Genomic DNA, 17357 nt, shown 5'->3' on the forward strand with positions numbered 1-17357 from the left:
GGGTGAGTAATCGATAGGAAAAAAGTATTTTTTTGGGTGAACTACCCCCTTTAAATTAACCTTCAGAGAGTGCACTCTCCGAGTTAAATTAACATGAGGATTTTACTGTGTATTCTGTAATATACGCATTACATGGACACTGTTCTACTTGGAGCGATAACTGCTCATCTCAGGGGGAAAAAAACAAAAACGTGTTGTTTTCCTCTCTTGTAAAGGAAATGTGAACGTATTTTCCTCTTCTCTCCATTCCCAGCACTTGGACCGACAGCTGAGGGACGTGAACGCGTTCGTCCGAGCGGACTCTCGGGTGTCCGCCAACCCGGTGGTCAAGCTGGTGTTCGGGGACCCCCGTCTCTTCCTGGCCTCCCTGCCCACAGACTCTCTGATCCACGGCTCGGCTGTGTGGAGCTGCAGGGAGAAGGTGTCTCTGCTGAGCCTCGCCCACATGGTGGAGCAGAACGACGGCAAAGACACCCTGCCTGTCCTCTGGAGGTTCCTGCAAAGGGTAAGAGAGCGGGTTCTGTCACCATCGTGAAATTGTACTTGACGATTAACCCGGGAAAGCATCTGTGTGATTTTATACTTTGGCTATTCAAAAATAGCTGATATTCAAGCTTGTAGATCTGCTATTTTTGAAAAGTCGTGACAATTTGTGGAAATCTTTGAATATGTATACATATTTTTAAAGCAAACTTTATTTATAGTTTCATAGTAAGATGGACAGGAAACAGGGGGAGAGAGCTAGGGAGAGACATGCAGCAAGGACCATCGGGAACGGGACTCGAACCCACAGTGCGCTGTCAGGCTGTTATGAGCCTAGGTGCCCAGACCTCTAGGCCAGGTCCGGGCCTAAAGCAAAACAATTTAACTCAAATCTTTGCTTCTGGGGGTCCCTGGAACCAAATATTTTGAGATGGGGGTCCGTGGCCAAATATATATAATTTTGCCCTTGACATGAAAAAGTTTGAGAACCACTGATATAGTAACATACGTTTTTCAGAAAACTAGCCCCAGGTCTTAATGGGTTAAAATTAGTGTATTTGTTTACAAGGCTTTGCATGGCAGAGCCGAGCCGCACAAATCACAATGCAGTGTTCAGTGGGGAAGGGGAAGGCCACTGTGCAGTATTAATGAAACGCCCACTTGCCCACATCGTGCCTGCTAGTGTTACTCTATGTCTATGTCTGTTTTGGCCAAATTGAAATAGCGATCTGTTTATGGTGTGGCTGAAGGCAAATATATGTCGTTGTCTGTACTGTATTTGCAGTTAAAATGCTATTTTATTTCTCAATGTACTAGTTGTATCAATTGATGGTTGATCATTTCTTAATACAAAAGCAAATGAAATACACACATCATTGATGTGTGTATGGTGCTGGGTTAAAAACAACAATAGAGAGAAAATGGAACCTGAACACTTATGCTCCAAGCCCAGGCTTGAAACGTCGTCAAATAAATTGTATTGGAGCGTTGTGAGTGTGCGGGTTCTACGATCATTTTGTTAATACCACTAACTGGTTGTTGTCATTTGTACCAGGAAGCGGAGCTGCGGTTGGTGAAGTTCCTTCCTGACATCCTCACCATGCAGAAAGACTTGGTCAAGAAGTTCCAGAACGTCACTGACGTGACCTATGGCTCCATGGCAGAGTTCCTCCACAGTCACAGAGCAGGTAGTGTCCTATGGCTCCATGAACTAAACTTTCACAGTCTGGTCTGCACCAGTGCTTCTCAACCCTCTCACTGTAGCAACATATTTAACCACATGAACCCTAGCACTCCCTATTCTGGGCATGTCGTAATAGGTATTTGAAAAGATCACCACCACTCACTTGGTCCTTTTAGGATCTCTTATTTATTGTGTAGCTGTAGCCCCAGCAGCAGATCATCACACACAGGCATTCCGGCCAACGGCCTTCCTCAGGGTTCACACTTAATCTAAAATGAAGGCCTATGAAATCTCATCTCGCTGAATCATGTACCGTTTTTGTTTTAATGCAATGTTTCATCTCCATTTTGCACCCAGCGTCACTGAAAGCCTGGTACGAGAAACGCATCAACATCTTCCTGACCACCTGGAACCAGCTCAGGGTGTCTTTGGCCAACAACGGTAAACATCTTAATACTAATAATTATAACAACACTAAACTTTATTTGTATAGCACCTCTCAAAACTGTGTTACAAAGTGCTTTACACAAGAAGAGAAAATAAACTTGTAGATAAAAACAATGCAGATAAATAAAAAACATTAAAACTGGAATCTTCTTACCGAATTAAGAGAGACCACCAATTATTTGACTTTCAAATTCAACCGTAAGAAATGGCTTAAACCAAACCATGTAATTATCAGCTCTATTTGTCACTGGTGTCATTTTTCATATTGTACTGTAATTATTCGTACTGTAATTATTCTGTGTCCTGTACTATGTTTACTTGTCTTGTACATTATTGATACTGTTTTGTATGGATAGTTATATCACCACTTTTTAACAGCCTGCTCAGGGAGTACAGATGAAAATTTGTTTTTGGCTAACTCTGGCTCATTTACATGGATGTGTGGTAAATAAATAAAAAGTGAGTTTTAAGCAAAGATTTTAAAACAGTTTGACAACATGATAATCCAACAAGCCGTGCAAAAGATCCTCATCCTGTACTTTGATGTCGATGTGATGCTTTCAGGTGAGATCAAGCTTCCAGAGGAGTTCTGCCAGAGGGACCTGGACCTCAACAGTAACTTCAGAGTGCTGTTGCCTCGGCGCCAGGGCCCCGGCCTGTGCTCCACAGCTCTGGTCAGCTACCTCATCTCTGTGCACAACGAGCTGGTCTACTGCGTGGACAAACACACCGGAGAGACCACCAGGTGAGGGCGCTGTTGCCTCATGCATGAGCACTACTTACTGCTTGCATGGCATGTATAGTAGCAGCACTTGTAATGAACCTTTTGTTTAGTATTTTTTGGCTAGGATGAAAGACTCAAATTATGCTGCATGATCCCTTCCTGTAGTATACAAAGTAACGTCTTTGGTGTTATTTGATCCATTTGTAACAAATGGGTAGAGTACAAATAGAGTACAAATGTTTGGTTACACTCTCAGAGTTAACTAAAAGGTGCTGTAAGTCAATGGTTTCCAAACTGGGAGTCAGGACCCCCAGGGGGGTCCCCAAATGATTTTTGGGGGGTCCCCAGATGATTAGCTAAATGTGCAACATTGTTTTCTCACTCAGTAAACGGTAAACAAACCAACATACAGTATAAGTATATACAGCAGGGGTCGGCAATAGGCGGCCCGCGGGATTGGCCCCCCAGAAATAATATCTGGCCCGTGAGATAATTTTGAGAATTTAATTTTTTTGGAAAAAAAAATATATATTTTTTTAGAAAAAAATGTTTTGATTTTTTTTGGGGGGAGGGATTTTATTTTTATACAGTATCAGACCGATAGTCTCACATATAGGCCGCTATTATATCTATTATATCCAAATACAGAAACTATCCCCACCTAAATAATGACTATTACTCCATGTTGAGAGTGGGTACATCCACACATGTCCGTAAGCTAGCGTGCAACGGTACGCTGGCTACGCGACGGTAGCCCCGTCCACTCCCATGTTAAAAAAAAAACGGAACGGTACTTCCGGTTTTAAACTTAACATGGGAGTGGATGGGACTTCCGGCGTCCGTACGGTAACTTGACGGAGATATGTGGATGCACCCAGAGAATGACAGCGGGGTATAACGTGGGCGGCGCTCGCTCAATGACATGAAAAAAAGTCAGTGGATTTGCATTCGTGAAACCAGGTAAGATGAACACATACCGATCTGTCCACTCCTCTCTAAACACTCTGTTTTCACTGTCAACTTTCCTCTTCAAACTTTTCGATAGCGCCATTGTTGTTGTTTGTATCTCGCTCACTAGCAGCAGCTGAAATGTTTTCTGCAATCAAGCGACAGACTGAACAAATAACAGCGAGCGCCCCCCTATGTATTTTTTATTTAGTTAGTAAATGGCGCATTGTAATTATAACTAATGTAGCGCTCGTTTCAAGAGACTCTGAAATCAAGCACTCCATGATCAAATGGATTCATCTTTTATCTTGGTCTGATTTTAATTCGGTTTAATTATGTTAATGTTCACATTGTTGGTGCCATCAGTCACATATTAGTAAAGATACAGTATGAATGATTTACTGAAAAGTGTTATAAAAAAAGTATTAAAAATTAATGTTAAAATAATTATAAATACTTATTTCATAGAACCTGAACCCACTTTTGAAATCATGCACTCATAAACACTCATAAACATAAACAGCTAGATTAGAGGAAAATGGAGAAGAAAAAAAAAAATCACCAGAAAAATCGCCTGTGCTGATATTTAAACCGGAAAAAATGTTGATTTATATTGGTCAAACAGAACCGAATTAGACCCAAATTAGACCCGAATTAGACCGAGTTAGACCCGAATTAGACCCGAAAAATTTTGTGCATGTTCGCGGGGAGGCCCGGCCCGCGATGGAATGTCTGGGAGTGATATTGGCCCTAGGCTTATCTCAATTGCCTACCCCTGATATACAGGGTATCTGCACATTTCTGAAGTGACAATTTAAGGACTTTTAAGATCTTTTTAATACCTCTAAAATGAACTAATAATAAGACCATTACTATGTAAAAAGTAACCAACAAACTATACTATAAAAAATGGCATTTTAAAAAAAAGAAATAGCGGATCTGTAAGCTCACAACGCCTTGCATTGCGAGGCGTTGTGAGCATATAGATCCGCTGTTTTCACGATACAGAGTCAAACTAAATGTAATGGCTCAACTCTACAATTACAAGTGCTTGTCAGGTTGGGGGGTCCCCTTGTTCAAATATGATTATTTTGGGGTGTCACAGCCTGAAGAGATTGAGAACCACTGGTGTAGACAAGCACCACTGTCCATTGATTGACCGACTGCCCTGTCCCTTGCACCCGTCCCACAGCTACACGGTGAGCCCGGCGGACCTGACGGAGATGCACGTGATCCGCTACGAGCCGGAGAGAGACCTGCTGCCGCTGGTCCTGTCCAACAGCCAGTACAGCATGGAGCGAGGCCAGGAGACCGTGCACGAGTACGACCTGCCCAAGATCCAGAGACAGATCCTGACCCGCTTCCTGCAGGGAAAACCTCTCATCTCCCTCAACGTGAGTGCCTATTGGACAACCCCTTAGAACAGGGCTTCCCAAAACAATGGGTCACGGACCAGTTTTTAATGGGTCGCCAGTAAATATGCGTTTTATTCAGTTTAGTTTTTTTTTTTGTAAAAGAAAATAGCAGACAAGGTCACAATGTGTTGCATTTACAATTTAGGCATTTAATCCAGAACGACTTATAGTAAGCAAGGACAACACTAAGTACTACATCAAATGCATAGAAATAGTAATCTAATAATAAACTAATAACCAATATTCAGTCCAACCGTAGAATAACCCCAAAAAATCCATAATCTGTGCATTGAAACTATACAAACTATAGGATGCCAGGACAACAATGACCTGGCATATGTCTACATAACATGCTATCTAAGTTACATTTTAGCCTGCATAAGCCTGCAAGGTCGTCAAGGCTACGGCAAGTGCTACGGGCTGAGGTGGAGTCGAGCACTGCATTGCGATGCCTTATAACCTTTGCTATTTGTAGATCAGCTATTTAAGCTATTTTTGAAATAAGTAACAGCTTAGTTGAGCACTGCCTTTGTTGCCATAGTTGTTGTGCTCATGTGATGGTTGATGTGTCCGTTATGTCATTTCATGTCATGTCCCACATTTTCTCAACGGCAGGGCATTCCAACGCTGGTCAACAGACATGACCGCAACTATGAGACTATCCTGAAGGACGTGAAAGGCAAAGTTAAACAGGTAAGTTTGTTCTATTTCCTCTACCTTTGTGCTAAGCCTCATTTATATACTGTGTAGTACAACTGTGTTGCTTGCCGAATAGATCAGTCCTTGTCGACAAGCAACACCGTTGTGCAGTGATGTATGGTCCCCCCTTTTTGACCATTGGTCTGTGCAATTTAGGCATTTCGCACATGCTGTTATCCATAGCGACTTACAAGTCTGATCGGAATAAGCATGGAGTTGGAGTAAGCATTATATCTACTCAATACAAATGGTTCAAATAAAAATCGCATAAATAGAGGGCAGAGAGAACCGTGTAGTGCCTCAAAGAGACTAGGATACCAGGTAGACAGTGAACCTAGCATCTATCTAAACCATTGGTTCTCAAAGTGGGGTCCGGGGACCCCCAGGGGTCCTTGAGGGAGTTCCAGGGGGTCCCCAGCTAAATGATGGATAGTTAGGAACCAAATGGACCCTTAACCTAACTGGTCTCAGAGTTGAATTAACATTGATTTTACAATATAAATTGGGGTCCCAGAGATAGAAATGCCATTAAATGGGGGTCCTTAGCCTAATGCGTGTCAAACTGAAGGGTCCTTGAAATTTAAATGGTTGAGAATCACTGCTAGAGCCGTAAAAATCTTCTTTTATGGGGGTCCCTGGCATATCTTTTCAAATGGGGGTCCGCGGGCTAATAAGTGTCAATTTGGGGGTCCTTGACCTGGAAAAGTTTAAGAACCACTCTAAACAACATTCTAAACATTTGTGGTTGAGAAAAACAAGCCGAAGAAAAAAACAACAAAAAAAAACAAGTGACCAACATATGTCAACGTGTGTGTGTGTGTGTGTGTGTGTGTGTGTGTGTGTGTGTCTTGTCTGGCATCCCAAAAACAGGAGCCGCTGGCGACCCTGACCTTGTCCGCCCTGTGCGGGGAGCTGCAGTCCTACAGCGAGGCGTGCGAGGCCCTGTCCACGGTGGAGGTGGCCCTGGGCTTCCTGGCCATGACCGGGGGAGAGCCCCACATGCAGCTGTCCTGCTACCTGGAGGAGGTGCTGCAGATGGGAGACCAGACACCTCCGCACATCCTCAAGGTCTGAGAGCCAGACAGACACACACACACAAACAGCCTTATCTCAGCCTTGTGCTGCCTCTCACAGCCTCTCAGACAAACAGTGGCCCGCGTTGAACTTCCTTAATTTGCTACTCTGTCGTTAAGACGATATCTTCACCCGAATCCTCCCATACTATCCCATGCGTTGTTGTTGATGCTGTCGAGGGCGGAAAACCTTGGATGGCCAAAACTGTTACTTTCTAGGAACTGGTGGGTGGGGGGACGGACACCTGTGTTCCAATCAGTGGTTTAAAGTAACAACAAGTACATTTACTCAAGTACTGTATTTAAGTACAATGTTGAGGTCTTTTTTGTACTTTACTGGAGTATTTCCAATTTTCTATACTTAAGCTTCTACTCCACTACATCTCAGAGGAAAATATTTTACTTTTACTCCACTACGATTATTTGAAAACTTTACTTTCTAGTTACTTCGTAGATATAAATGATCATATTATAAAATATGCAGTAACCACTTTAGCCCTATTTTATACATACTGTAGGCTATTTGAAAATAACAAGCTCAGGTTCTGTGCTTGTAAATCTGCTATTTTCAAACATTTTAGTACTTTTACTCAAGTAACATTTTGAACACGGGCCTTTTACTTGTAAGAGAGTATTTTTATATTGTGGTGTTGCTACTTTTACTTAAGAGTACTTCTTCTTCCACCACTGGTTCCAATGGATTCAATGTACGGTTGTTTAGTCACACACTCTTTGTTAATACCTTTCATTGATTCAATATCTATAAAACTCGCAGTGAGACTTTTTACCAGGTTCACGTTCACAAAACTATCTAAAATAGCTGATCTACAAGCTCACAATTTCTTGTGAGCTTATAGATTGGCTATTTTCGCTACTTTTGTCTGACACTCTTGTATCTGTATATTGGCTATTTTTGCTACTTTTGTCCAACACTCTTGTATGACAAAGTAGGCCATTAATTTATGCAAAGAAATATACAAAGTTATATGGAAATATGGAGATGCAAGGTTTATGCCTAACGGCAATGATATGGTCTTTATTTTTCTTTTTTCCTGCCAGATGAGTGTTGCATTTACTCTCTGTAAACAGCTTAGTTCAAAATGAGCAAAAAGTTGTTGGTCTTTGACTGTGCGTGACACAAGGTAAACCGTATTGTTTTGCACACAGGCGTTGAGCATGTGCAGTTTGAACCACTGTGTGGCGCTGTGGCAGCTCCTGACGTCGCTCAAATCAGAGAAGATGCTCCGCCTCAAGAGGGTAAGACAACATGCTGCATGTTGGAACAGTGCTTCCTCAAAATGGGGTCCAGACAGGGACCCCCAGGGGATCCAAGCTAAATAACTTAATATGGCATCAAAATCTGTTTAACCACTTTAACCCTTTTTATACATCAGCTAAAAAAAAGTGTTTCTGGAACCCCAATCTACACTAAGTAAATCGGTGTTCATTTTAACTCTTGAGAGTGTACAAATGGAACCAAATGGCCCATACGGGTCCATTTGGTTGTCATTTTAGCTTTGGCTATTAGAAGATAACAGATATACAAGCTGTCAAGCTCACAGCGTATCATGTCGTGCCGAGCTGCAAGCTTGTACATCTGCTATTTTTTGATTAAAAAGAAAACTAGAAAGGGTTTAGATTTAGAAGGCATTTGTAGAATCAGCCTCAGGTTTTTAATGGGTTAAATTAATTCACGGGGGTACGTTCACGCTGTTCCACAAATCACAGACTGGGACTTGACCTAACAAAAGTTTTCAGTCTTGACATTTATTTTCGACTTCAATCCCTGCTTTCACATCCTCAGGACCCGTTTGTAGGGATCTCAGAGGAGTACTGCCATCCCCTGGGCGAGGAGGAACGCAGGCTGCTGACGGCGTTCTTTGCCAAGGGCAGCGTGGATGCCTTTCTACTGGAGATGCACGAGTTCCTCCTGCTGGTGCTCAAGAACCCTCGTGCCCCGGATACCTACAGGCCCAACTGGGGGTAAGACAATGGATCAGTAACATTACAGCAGTATTACCCAACCTGGTGCCCGGGCTGCCCCCTAGTGGGGAATATAGGGTTTACAGTGAAGCGTATAGGATTTAGGGCTGTTTGCACCCAGCACGATAACTATAACGATAATTATGTGAGCGTCCATGCTGATGAACGATGACATTCTGTAAACAGTGGCACGAAATACTGCGTCAGAGATCTCTGTGGTGCTGAAATACAATATGATATATGCTATAGGATATATGGATAACCTGACTGATTATTAATTATAAGCAGGTGAGTTGTAGCGTTGAGGTAATGTCAGCTAGCTTTAGCTATTCATAATCGTCTCCTCATCTCCGTTAATAACAAATCCTTGGATGAGTGAGACCAGTTGCATCCCAGATGACCTGCTGATAGATTTTTATTGGCCGTCGAGTTTCTATCGTTCATAAACTTGCTCTGAAAGTGATCCAAACGATATCGATGACGACTATCGTCGTTATAGTTGTGGTGTCTGTGGACTCTGCCATCCACTTCGGTTTTTAAAAAGGACATATTTATTATCGTTATCGTTCTTGGTGTGAACTGCGCTTTTAAACAGTCAAACATGTCTGAGAATTGTGTTTGTGTGTCGGTGGGGTCTCGGCTTTTGCCATGCGTAATGCTGTGCGTTCACACTGGCACCTACCAAAGATACACAGCTTACACAGCATATTTGTAGCTTTGTAGCTGAAGTTGAAACCAGCTCAACTTTGTGTAGCTTTTTTAGCAGCTACAAATGACGGATGTATCTTTGTATCTTCATTTCGCTGGCTTCCATTGAAAATGAATGGTAGACTGCATCTTTGTAGCTGCATGTGTGAACGCAGCATAAGAAGGCTGGTGAACCACTGACCTACAGTGAGCGATACAGTAGCTGTTGTCTTTTATACCGTGATAACATGTCTAACGGTGTGTGTGATGTATGTGTTTAAAACAGCCTGAAAGACACGCTGGTGTCCTACCTGGAGCGTAAAGACCTGGACGTTCCCCCCGACGTGGAGGAGTTCTTCCCAGAGCAGATCTGCTTGTCACAGTACATCGAAGCGTGGAGGTTTACCGTGGCCTTCAAACTGGAACGCACCCAGAGATGAGTGAGGAGTTCTTTCCCAGAGCAGATCTGCTTGTCCACAGTACGTCGAAGCGTGGAGGTTTACGGTGGCTTTAAAACTGGAACGAGATGAGTGCAATGATGACCTGTGAAGCCTGATTTATGCTCCGTCGTACGACGGCCGTCGCATCCCAAACATATCGTTGCTGTCTCGCAGAAACCTCTTATCTCCATAATTTATTCTAACTGTGTTTTTTTCCCTTAATTCAACGCCCTGTACTTGATCATACCACGGCGTCAAACAAAAGCATCCAAAGTAGCAGATCCACAAGTCTTCGCGCCGCGTTTCTAGCTTGTAGATCTGTTACTTTTGATATTTTGGAATCTTGAAAAGTAACAGTTTTGGACATTAATGAGGTTTCCACCCGACAGAGACGGTATCCGATGTGCACACACTCAACGTGTTGCGGTGCGACGCGTTGTGACGCGCGTGTCGCACCGCGACTGCGTACGACGGAACATGAATCGAGCGTTAGTTAATGAATGTTAGTGTGAAGCCTTCTGTTGTTGTTTTTGTGGCCCTTTTTACTTTGTATCAAAAACGCCACACAGCTAATGTTTACATTCGTATCAATAAATGAAAACTGTCACAGATGAGTGATATATATTTTCACACAACGTATTAATGGATGTGCCTTTTTTAAAGAGAAGTGGCGCTAGTTTGAGGGCGCCCTCCAGCTCATTTGCACAAGCGCAATACACATTTAGAACGACCAAAGTGAATTTTGACTCCTACTTAATGGTGTATCTTCTCTGTATGGAGCTGAACGGATTTATGTTCTGTTGTAGTTAGACATTGTTTTCTATTTTCCCGGGCAGTTAACACTGTTCACTGTTTGCCTGAATGCTGAAGAGGACTTTTTTTGCTTGAATGTAAATTTCTCTGCCATCTCTGACAATTTGTTCTTTGACTCAGGTGCACAACTCCACATGGTGGAGTCATAACTCTGGGAACTAAAGGTCGAATAAAACTACCATTTGGCAATCAATAAGTATTGAACAGTTTGATCAACTGTAAAGCTGCTTTTTTCACATTCCTGATTGGACGAAATGTTTTCTTTTTCTGAATCCAATATATTTTATGTTCATTATAAACCACTGCAATTATTGAACACAATATAAGTACCTCCCACAATTATTGCTTCAGTTTGTCTTATTGCTTCAGCTGTGTATTTTAAACTGTAATGATGGACTAAACATGCCAGTGATGTAGGGCTGGGCGTTCAACCGAAAATATATCGAAAACCGATGTTTAGAGCCAATATCTGACTTAAAGGAGCACTTCACCCATTTTCAACCTTATCTTATATATTGGATGCTCATTAGAAAATGGCACCATTTCATTGGTGGTCTCATTAGTGGGTAGTTCAGAAACCTGCCTACCAATGACATCTTTGATGGGGATTCCAAATTAATATAAAAATACGTTTCAGAGGGGGGCTGTGGACCGTTCAGAAACCTGCCTACCAATCAATGGTAGGCAGGTTTGGTCATTTAAAACAAGATTTCAGACACAGAGGGAATAGACATATGATGTATGTGTTTACCTTGCTTACTGTAAGTCACTCTGGATAAAGCGCATCTGCTAAATGCCTAAAATGTAGACACAAATGGTGCCATCTTATAGGTGATGACCGATTTATATGAAGACAGGTTGAAATGAAAACCGGTCCTTTAGTGGTCCTTACCTTTGTAGGTTAGTTAAGTAATAGAGAGGCAGGTTTTTATTTGAATTGTTCTTATATATCAACAACATTTTATAGATGTTTTATAATCTATAAAGACCAAATCGATTGGTCTGATTAGCTTAATCCTGTATCATACTTTGTTGTACAATAGTGGCACACACAAAGAAAGCGAAAACAGCCTATCTACAAGCTCACAACGCGTCGATAATGATCATAGGTCACGTCGCCCGGCCCCTAATGTGAAGCATAATAAATACACGTTTCACAGTCTGTCAGCAGCAGCAGCTTCTGGGTCAGTTGGAATTCCTCTCTTCAACAGCTTGTTACATCACCTCCAGCGCCCGCAGGCCATAGGGAAGACGCATCCATGATGGAAGGCTCAGGAAATGCCTGTCTGCCTCAGGTCGGGTGACTCTGTGACCCTCTCTGTTGGTGGGAGCTCAATGTGTTTCTGATCAGCGGGTGATGGACATGATAAGAACATGGAGCAGCCGAGCTGCATGGGACAGCTCCTTGATTCAATTTCCCCTCTACCAAAGCAGTGTTTAGCATAACAATGTCAAATGGGTGCACACACACACACATACACTTAGGTCCTTCAGAAGTAAAACCACGCCAGTGACTGCCTGGCCACCCCCTGGCTTGTCAGCCACCAGTGACCTGCGGTGTTGCCAGATTTTTCAAGAGAAACAAGCCCCCCAAAAAAGCGATTAGGGCCACATGATCACACACGTACACAGGGGGGGTCCCAAGCAAAAGGAGTTACTTTAGCATCAAAATATGTTTTACCAATTGAACCATATCGTTGCTGTCGGGCAGAAATCTCTTATCTCTGTATTCTAACTTTTTGTGTTCTTTTTTACTATTACATTTTTTTTTAATAGTAAGTATCAAAGGTAGCAGATCTACAAGATCTTGCGTAGCAGATCTAGTAGATCTGCTACTTTTGCTGTTTTTGAATTTGAATCCTAAAAAGTAACAGTTTTGGACATAATATGAGGTTTCCACCCAACATAGACAATTCTGAGAGTACCAGTACATACTTTTATAGTTGGTCCATTCTCATACTCACGTAGAGGGCATTTTGCTCTTGGGTATTCTATTCTGCTGCAACTAAAAGGGGACGTTTGTATGCCAAGGCTGTAAAGACTGGAAAAAACATTTATTTTTCTTTAATCATATGAGGAAGTATGCAATTAACCAAAACTATACCGAAACCGACATTTAGAACCAATAACCGACTTAATCTTGCCTGTGTAGATTAATCAATTTCTTAGATATCAACGAATCGACAAAATCATTCCAATCGATTTTTTTATAGTCAACTAAATCAATTGGTCTGATTCACCACTTATAGTGTAGCCAAAAATAGCGGCTATTTTCAGCAAAGAGGTTTGGTGTAGAGGGGAAAAAAGAACCAAGTACAGAGTGAAAGGTCAAGTTTACTAAGTATTGACGTTTAAGTGGTTAAATCTTAAAAATACACATCAACGTGAATCCAACACAACACACTGATGATAGTGCTGTCAAACAAGTCTATGAAATCTATGAAAAAGTTTAATCTGCAACAATACATATACATATATAGTGGGGGTCCCCCATCTCTCTCTCTCAGCTAAGGGGTCCTTGGGTTGAAAAACGTTGAAGACCACTGGATTAGAGAAGTGAATGACCCAGAGTTGCTTATGTTAGTTCATGAAGTAAAAGATTGCTTGACATGGTGAATGAGTGTTAAGTTTCTCTGTCCTCAAATAGAAACAAATGATATACTAAAAAAGAAGGATGCATGTTTGAGAATCATTTAAAAACAATGCATTACACTTTACTATAGGCTACTTGTGTCGGGCCTACTCCACTAAGGGGTTAATGTGGGATTCTAATAAACTGACCATGAATATGAACTAATGTTGACTATGCCACCAAGGTTGAAGTCATGTCATACCATTCATATCATTTTTCATTAGACGAATATTAAAACCCAAACACATGTTCCAATAAATAGATAAATAATAATATTATGTATTATTACTATTATTTTGAAACAGCACTGTTATCCTGTTGAAACAGAGTTACAGCTATCTAACATAACATAATAATATATAAGGTAATAGCATTCAAAAAGCAAAGCCTGTGAGATACTCCCTAGAAAGAAAGTCGACACCAGTGTTGCCAGATTTTCCGAGAGAAATAAGCAACTAGGTCTATGAAAACAAGCCCAAAAGAAGTGACTGAGCCACATGAGCATCGGATACTTGAAAATAGCAGATCTACCAGCTTGTATATCTGCTATATTCAAAACAGATCTTGAAAAAAAAGTGATACATTTTGAATATTTTTTCTAACATTTTAACAACACAAATCTGGTACAGGGGTCACAACAATATACTTTTAGATGGGCCTCATGGGGGGGGGGGGATTCCGTCGACAAATAAATATTAATTTGGGGGTCCCTGACATGAAAATGTTTTAGAACCACTGGTTTAAACAACATTTAGGAAACAAGCCCAAATCAGCAACTACTCTTTAGAAACAAGCCCCCCCCTTTAGAAAAACAATATCAAGGTCGCTTATAATAAGCAGACCTGGCAACAAGGTCCCTGAGCAGCAGGCTTCAGGCGGGCTCTTTAAATACTCGAGTTGCTCCGCCCAACCCCCCCCCCTTCCCCCAACACCTGCACGAGACACGGGTGTTTGTTTGGCGCCGTCATATTTGTACGTATTATAGTGAAATAAACAACTTATACTATTAACGTTACACCTCATGGATATTGTTGAATCAGCATCACTGCACGTTCAAGCTAGCTAGCTCCAGGTTAGCATTGCTAACGGAAGGGGCGACAGTTGTGACAGTTGAAAGAGAAGTTATAATTTCCGTGACAAAATGTAAACTGCGTAGCGGTTTTCTGTCCGACTGTTTGCAGGTAACAAACCCAAACATGCAGAAGAGCTGAATAATGTGTAATGTCGCTTTTATTATTTTATTTAGTAAAACAAAAACTAGGCAAGATAAAGCACTGTGTTCTGAAGTGAGTATGTTGTAGTAGAGCTGTCTTTGAATTGTAATGTCATGCAGGCATAATGGCCTAAAAGCAAGGGTTCCCAAACCTTTCAGGCTTTGCCCTCCAAAATAATCATAATTTGAGAACACTTAAATAATAATTTTTCAACTGGGGACCCCCTAAATAATAATATTTGAACTGGGGACCCCCTAAATAATCATATTTGAACTAATCATAGTTGAACTGGGAACCCCCCAAATAATCATATTTGAACTGGGGACCCCCCACCCTGATGAGCACTTTTGAGTTGAGGCATTACATTTAGTCAAATATATAGATAAATATTGTGATGTGTGTTTGCCTCTTTCTTATGTAATATTTGACAATTTGTTATTAAAAAGGTCTTAAAAGTCCTTACATTGTCACTTTAGAAATGTGTATACCCTGTTGTAGGCCTATAGAGATGAACTTAATATTGCACATTAAGCTAATCATTTGGGGACCCACCCCAAAATTAATTTGGGGACCCCCAGTTTGGGAACCACTGGCCTAAAGCACATACAGGTAATGTGTGTATTTCAGGTGTGGTTAAATCAGTCCATTCTAATCTCCTATACAGCTGTGAATCCAGCCTGGATGAACATGATATCAACAAGCATCTGTATGGGGGGGCTACCTATCTCTATGGGGGGCTTACCAACCAACTAAGGATGGGTGAGAAGATGGCAGCCGGGAGGTCCCAGCAGAGCAGTGGAGGAAAGTAGGCTACTGGCAAACGAGACAGATGTATGGAGGATCGACGTGACTGGAGACACCACTGTAGGGCTCATCTGAGGATGAACTAGAGAGAGGGGGGCTCTATCTCTCTATCCATGGGTTCCAACGTTTGGTCATCACTTACACAACCGATGAAGTCCAGTAGAAGACGGCTCAAAGTAGGAACCTTTTTCTTCTTCTGCTTTGCTGCTGCCTCTTGTGTTGTATGCTGTGTGTGTAGGCCTATACTTTTTCTTCTTCTGCTTTGCTGCTGCTGCTTGTGTTGTATGCTGTGTGTGGGCCTATACTAATGTGATTCAAGCTGCTCTATTCTATTCTATTCTGTGCTATTGTGGTCATTTTGGGACCCAATAGACTGGGTGTCAATGAAACATCATGTTCAGTTCTGGCTTTGGAATTGAATGCTGATGTGAATCTGCAGTTTGTGTGTTGCGTTGTGTCTGCTGTTGAACGTAGTGTGTTGTAACGGGGAGCAATACTGTATGAGAGTGTGAGTTTGCTATTTTATTTGAAGTTCAAGGTAGATGTTTTGGGCTTTGACGTCTGTTGTGTTGTGTTTGCTGTCGAATGTTGTGAGTTGTGACACTGTATTGGTTCATGACTGGCTTGGTTGCAAAACCTATGTCTATATAGGCCTATTCCTCATGGCTCACAGGTTGGGAATGGCTGCTGTACTGTAGATGAGGACATACAGTACAGTATCTTTGGAGGACTGGAGGGAGACAAGCAATGAGTAGAGTTGTTCCAGATACCAGTATCGGAAAAAGCTGCCGATACTGCCTAAAATCCAGTCTAATCTCAGTCAGTCTAATCTATGCCATTCAGACACCACGTCATTTATCCCATGATGATATTTCATTTACAGTCATATTTTGATTGCTTCAGTTGACGTTGCCCGACTGTTTTATACTCTTACTGTAGTATTTACATTATTTTACTAACTTGTAGCTGCACATTAACAATTATTAATGGAATTTGTATTTATTCCTAGATCAGTGGTTCTCAAGTGCGTCTTTCAAGGACCCCCATAACTCTGAGAGTTACAGACCCTGTCTAAGGGTCCATTTGGAACCCCCTCAAGGAACCCAGATGGTCCCTGGACCCCACTTTGAGAACCACTGTCCTAGATTTGTTTAAATCACTCACTGGTATTTGATCGGTACTCGGTATCAAACGATACGCATGTTATGGGTTTCGGTATCGGGAAGGAAAAAATGGCATCTCTAGCAGTGTGGCCCACATGCATGCATACATACAATATGAATTCAGTGATGCCCACCCCCCCTCACAGGGGGACTTGTCTGTTAGTAGTAGTTCAACATTTTAAACATTTTGCACAAAATCATAACTTGCTTTCATCCACTACAAGCAGAAGCTTGAAGATCTGCTTCTTTCGCTTTTCTTTGTACGGGAAGTATATAGTGCTGGGCTGGCACGTGGTTAAAGACGCACTGAAGTGACATTTTCGGACATTTTATTTTGAAGGTTCAGCCCGAAACGTCGGCTCAACGACTCTAATCCAATCAGAAGGTCCCATCCCTTCAGGCTATGGGACGTTGGATCTCAATCACTTCAGCCGTGGGCAACACGGCTAGTGTTTGTTTACAAGTGAGAGAGAAACGGCCAGTGAAGCGCGTTTGCTACTACCTGGCTTATTTCTAACTTATAATGTTTTCAGATACATATTTTAGTGTGCAGATGAAGTTTAAAATGAGTAATACACTCATCTTCAATGAGATTCAAAACGGAGTATCTCTGTAATTAAAATCAGCTGTGTTTGAAGAACGTGCAGCT

The 17357-nt window shown here is 41.8% G+C and overlaps 1 protein-coding gene across 5 annotated transcripts in view; it reads left to right on the plus strand.

Moving 5' to 3' along the window:
* The window catches only part of LOC311055943 (E3 ubiquitin-protein ligase rnf213-alpha-like), a 52791-nt gene extending 41557 nt beyond the window's left edge, over positions 1-11234 (plus strand). For all 5 annotated transcript variants that reach the window (XM_084072222.1, XM_084072223.1, XM_084072225.1 and 2 more), the window contains 10 exons: positions 254-505; positions 1538-1670; positions 2024-2107; positions 2678-2858; positions 4978-5179; positions 5816-5893; positions 6770-6967; positions 8140-8229; positions 8777-8955; positions 9929-11234. In XM_084072222.1, the coding sequence (XP_083928348.1) occupies positions 254-505; positions 1538-1670; positions 2024-2107; positions 2678-2858; positions 4978-5179; positions 5816-5893; positions 6770-6967; positions 8140-8229; positions 8777-8955; positions 9929-10082 (1551 nt within the window). In that variant the 3' untranslated portion in view covers positions 10083-11234. The remainder of the gene's footprint in view (positions 1-253; positions 506-1537; positions 1671-2023; positions 2108-2677; positions 2859-4977; positions 5180-5815; positions 5894-6769; positions 6968-8139; positions 8230-8776; positions 8956-9928) is intronic.
* The last annotated feature ends 6123 nt before the right edge of the window (positions 11235-17357 follow it).

Source organism: Gymnoscopelus microlampas (assembly GCF_963454915.1).
Source record: "Gymnoscopelus microlampas genome assembly, chromosome: 11".
Classification (NCBI taxonomy): Eukaryota; Metazoa; Chordata; class Actinopteri; order Myctophiformes; family Myctophidae; genus Gymnoscopelus; species Gymnoscopelus microlampas.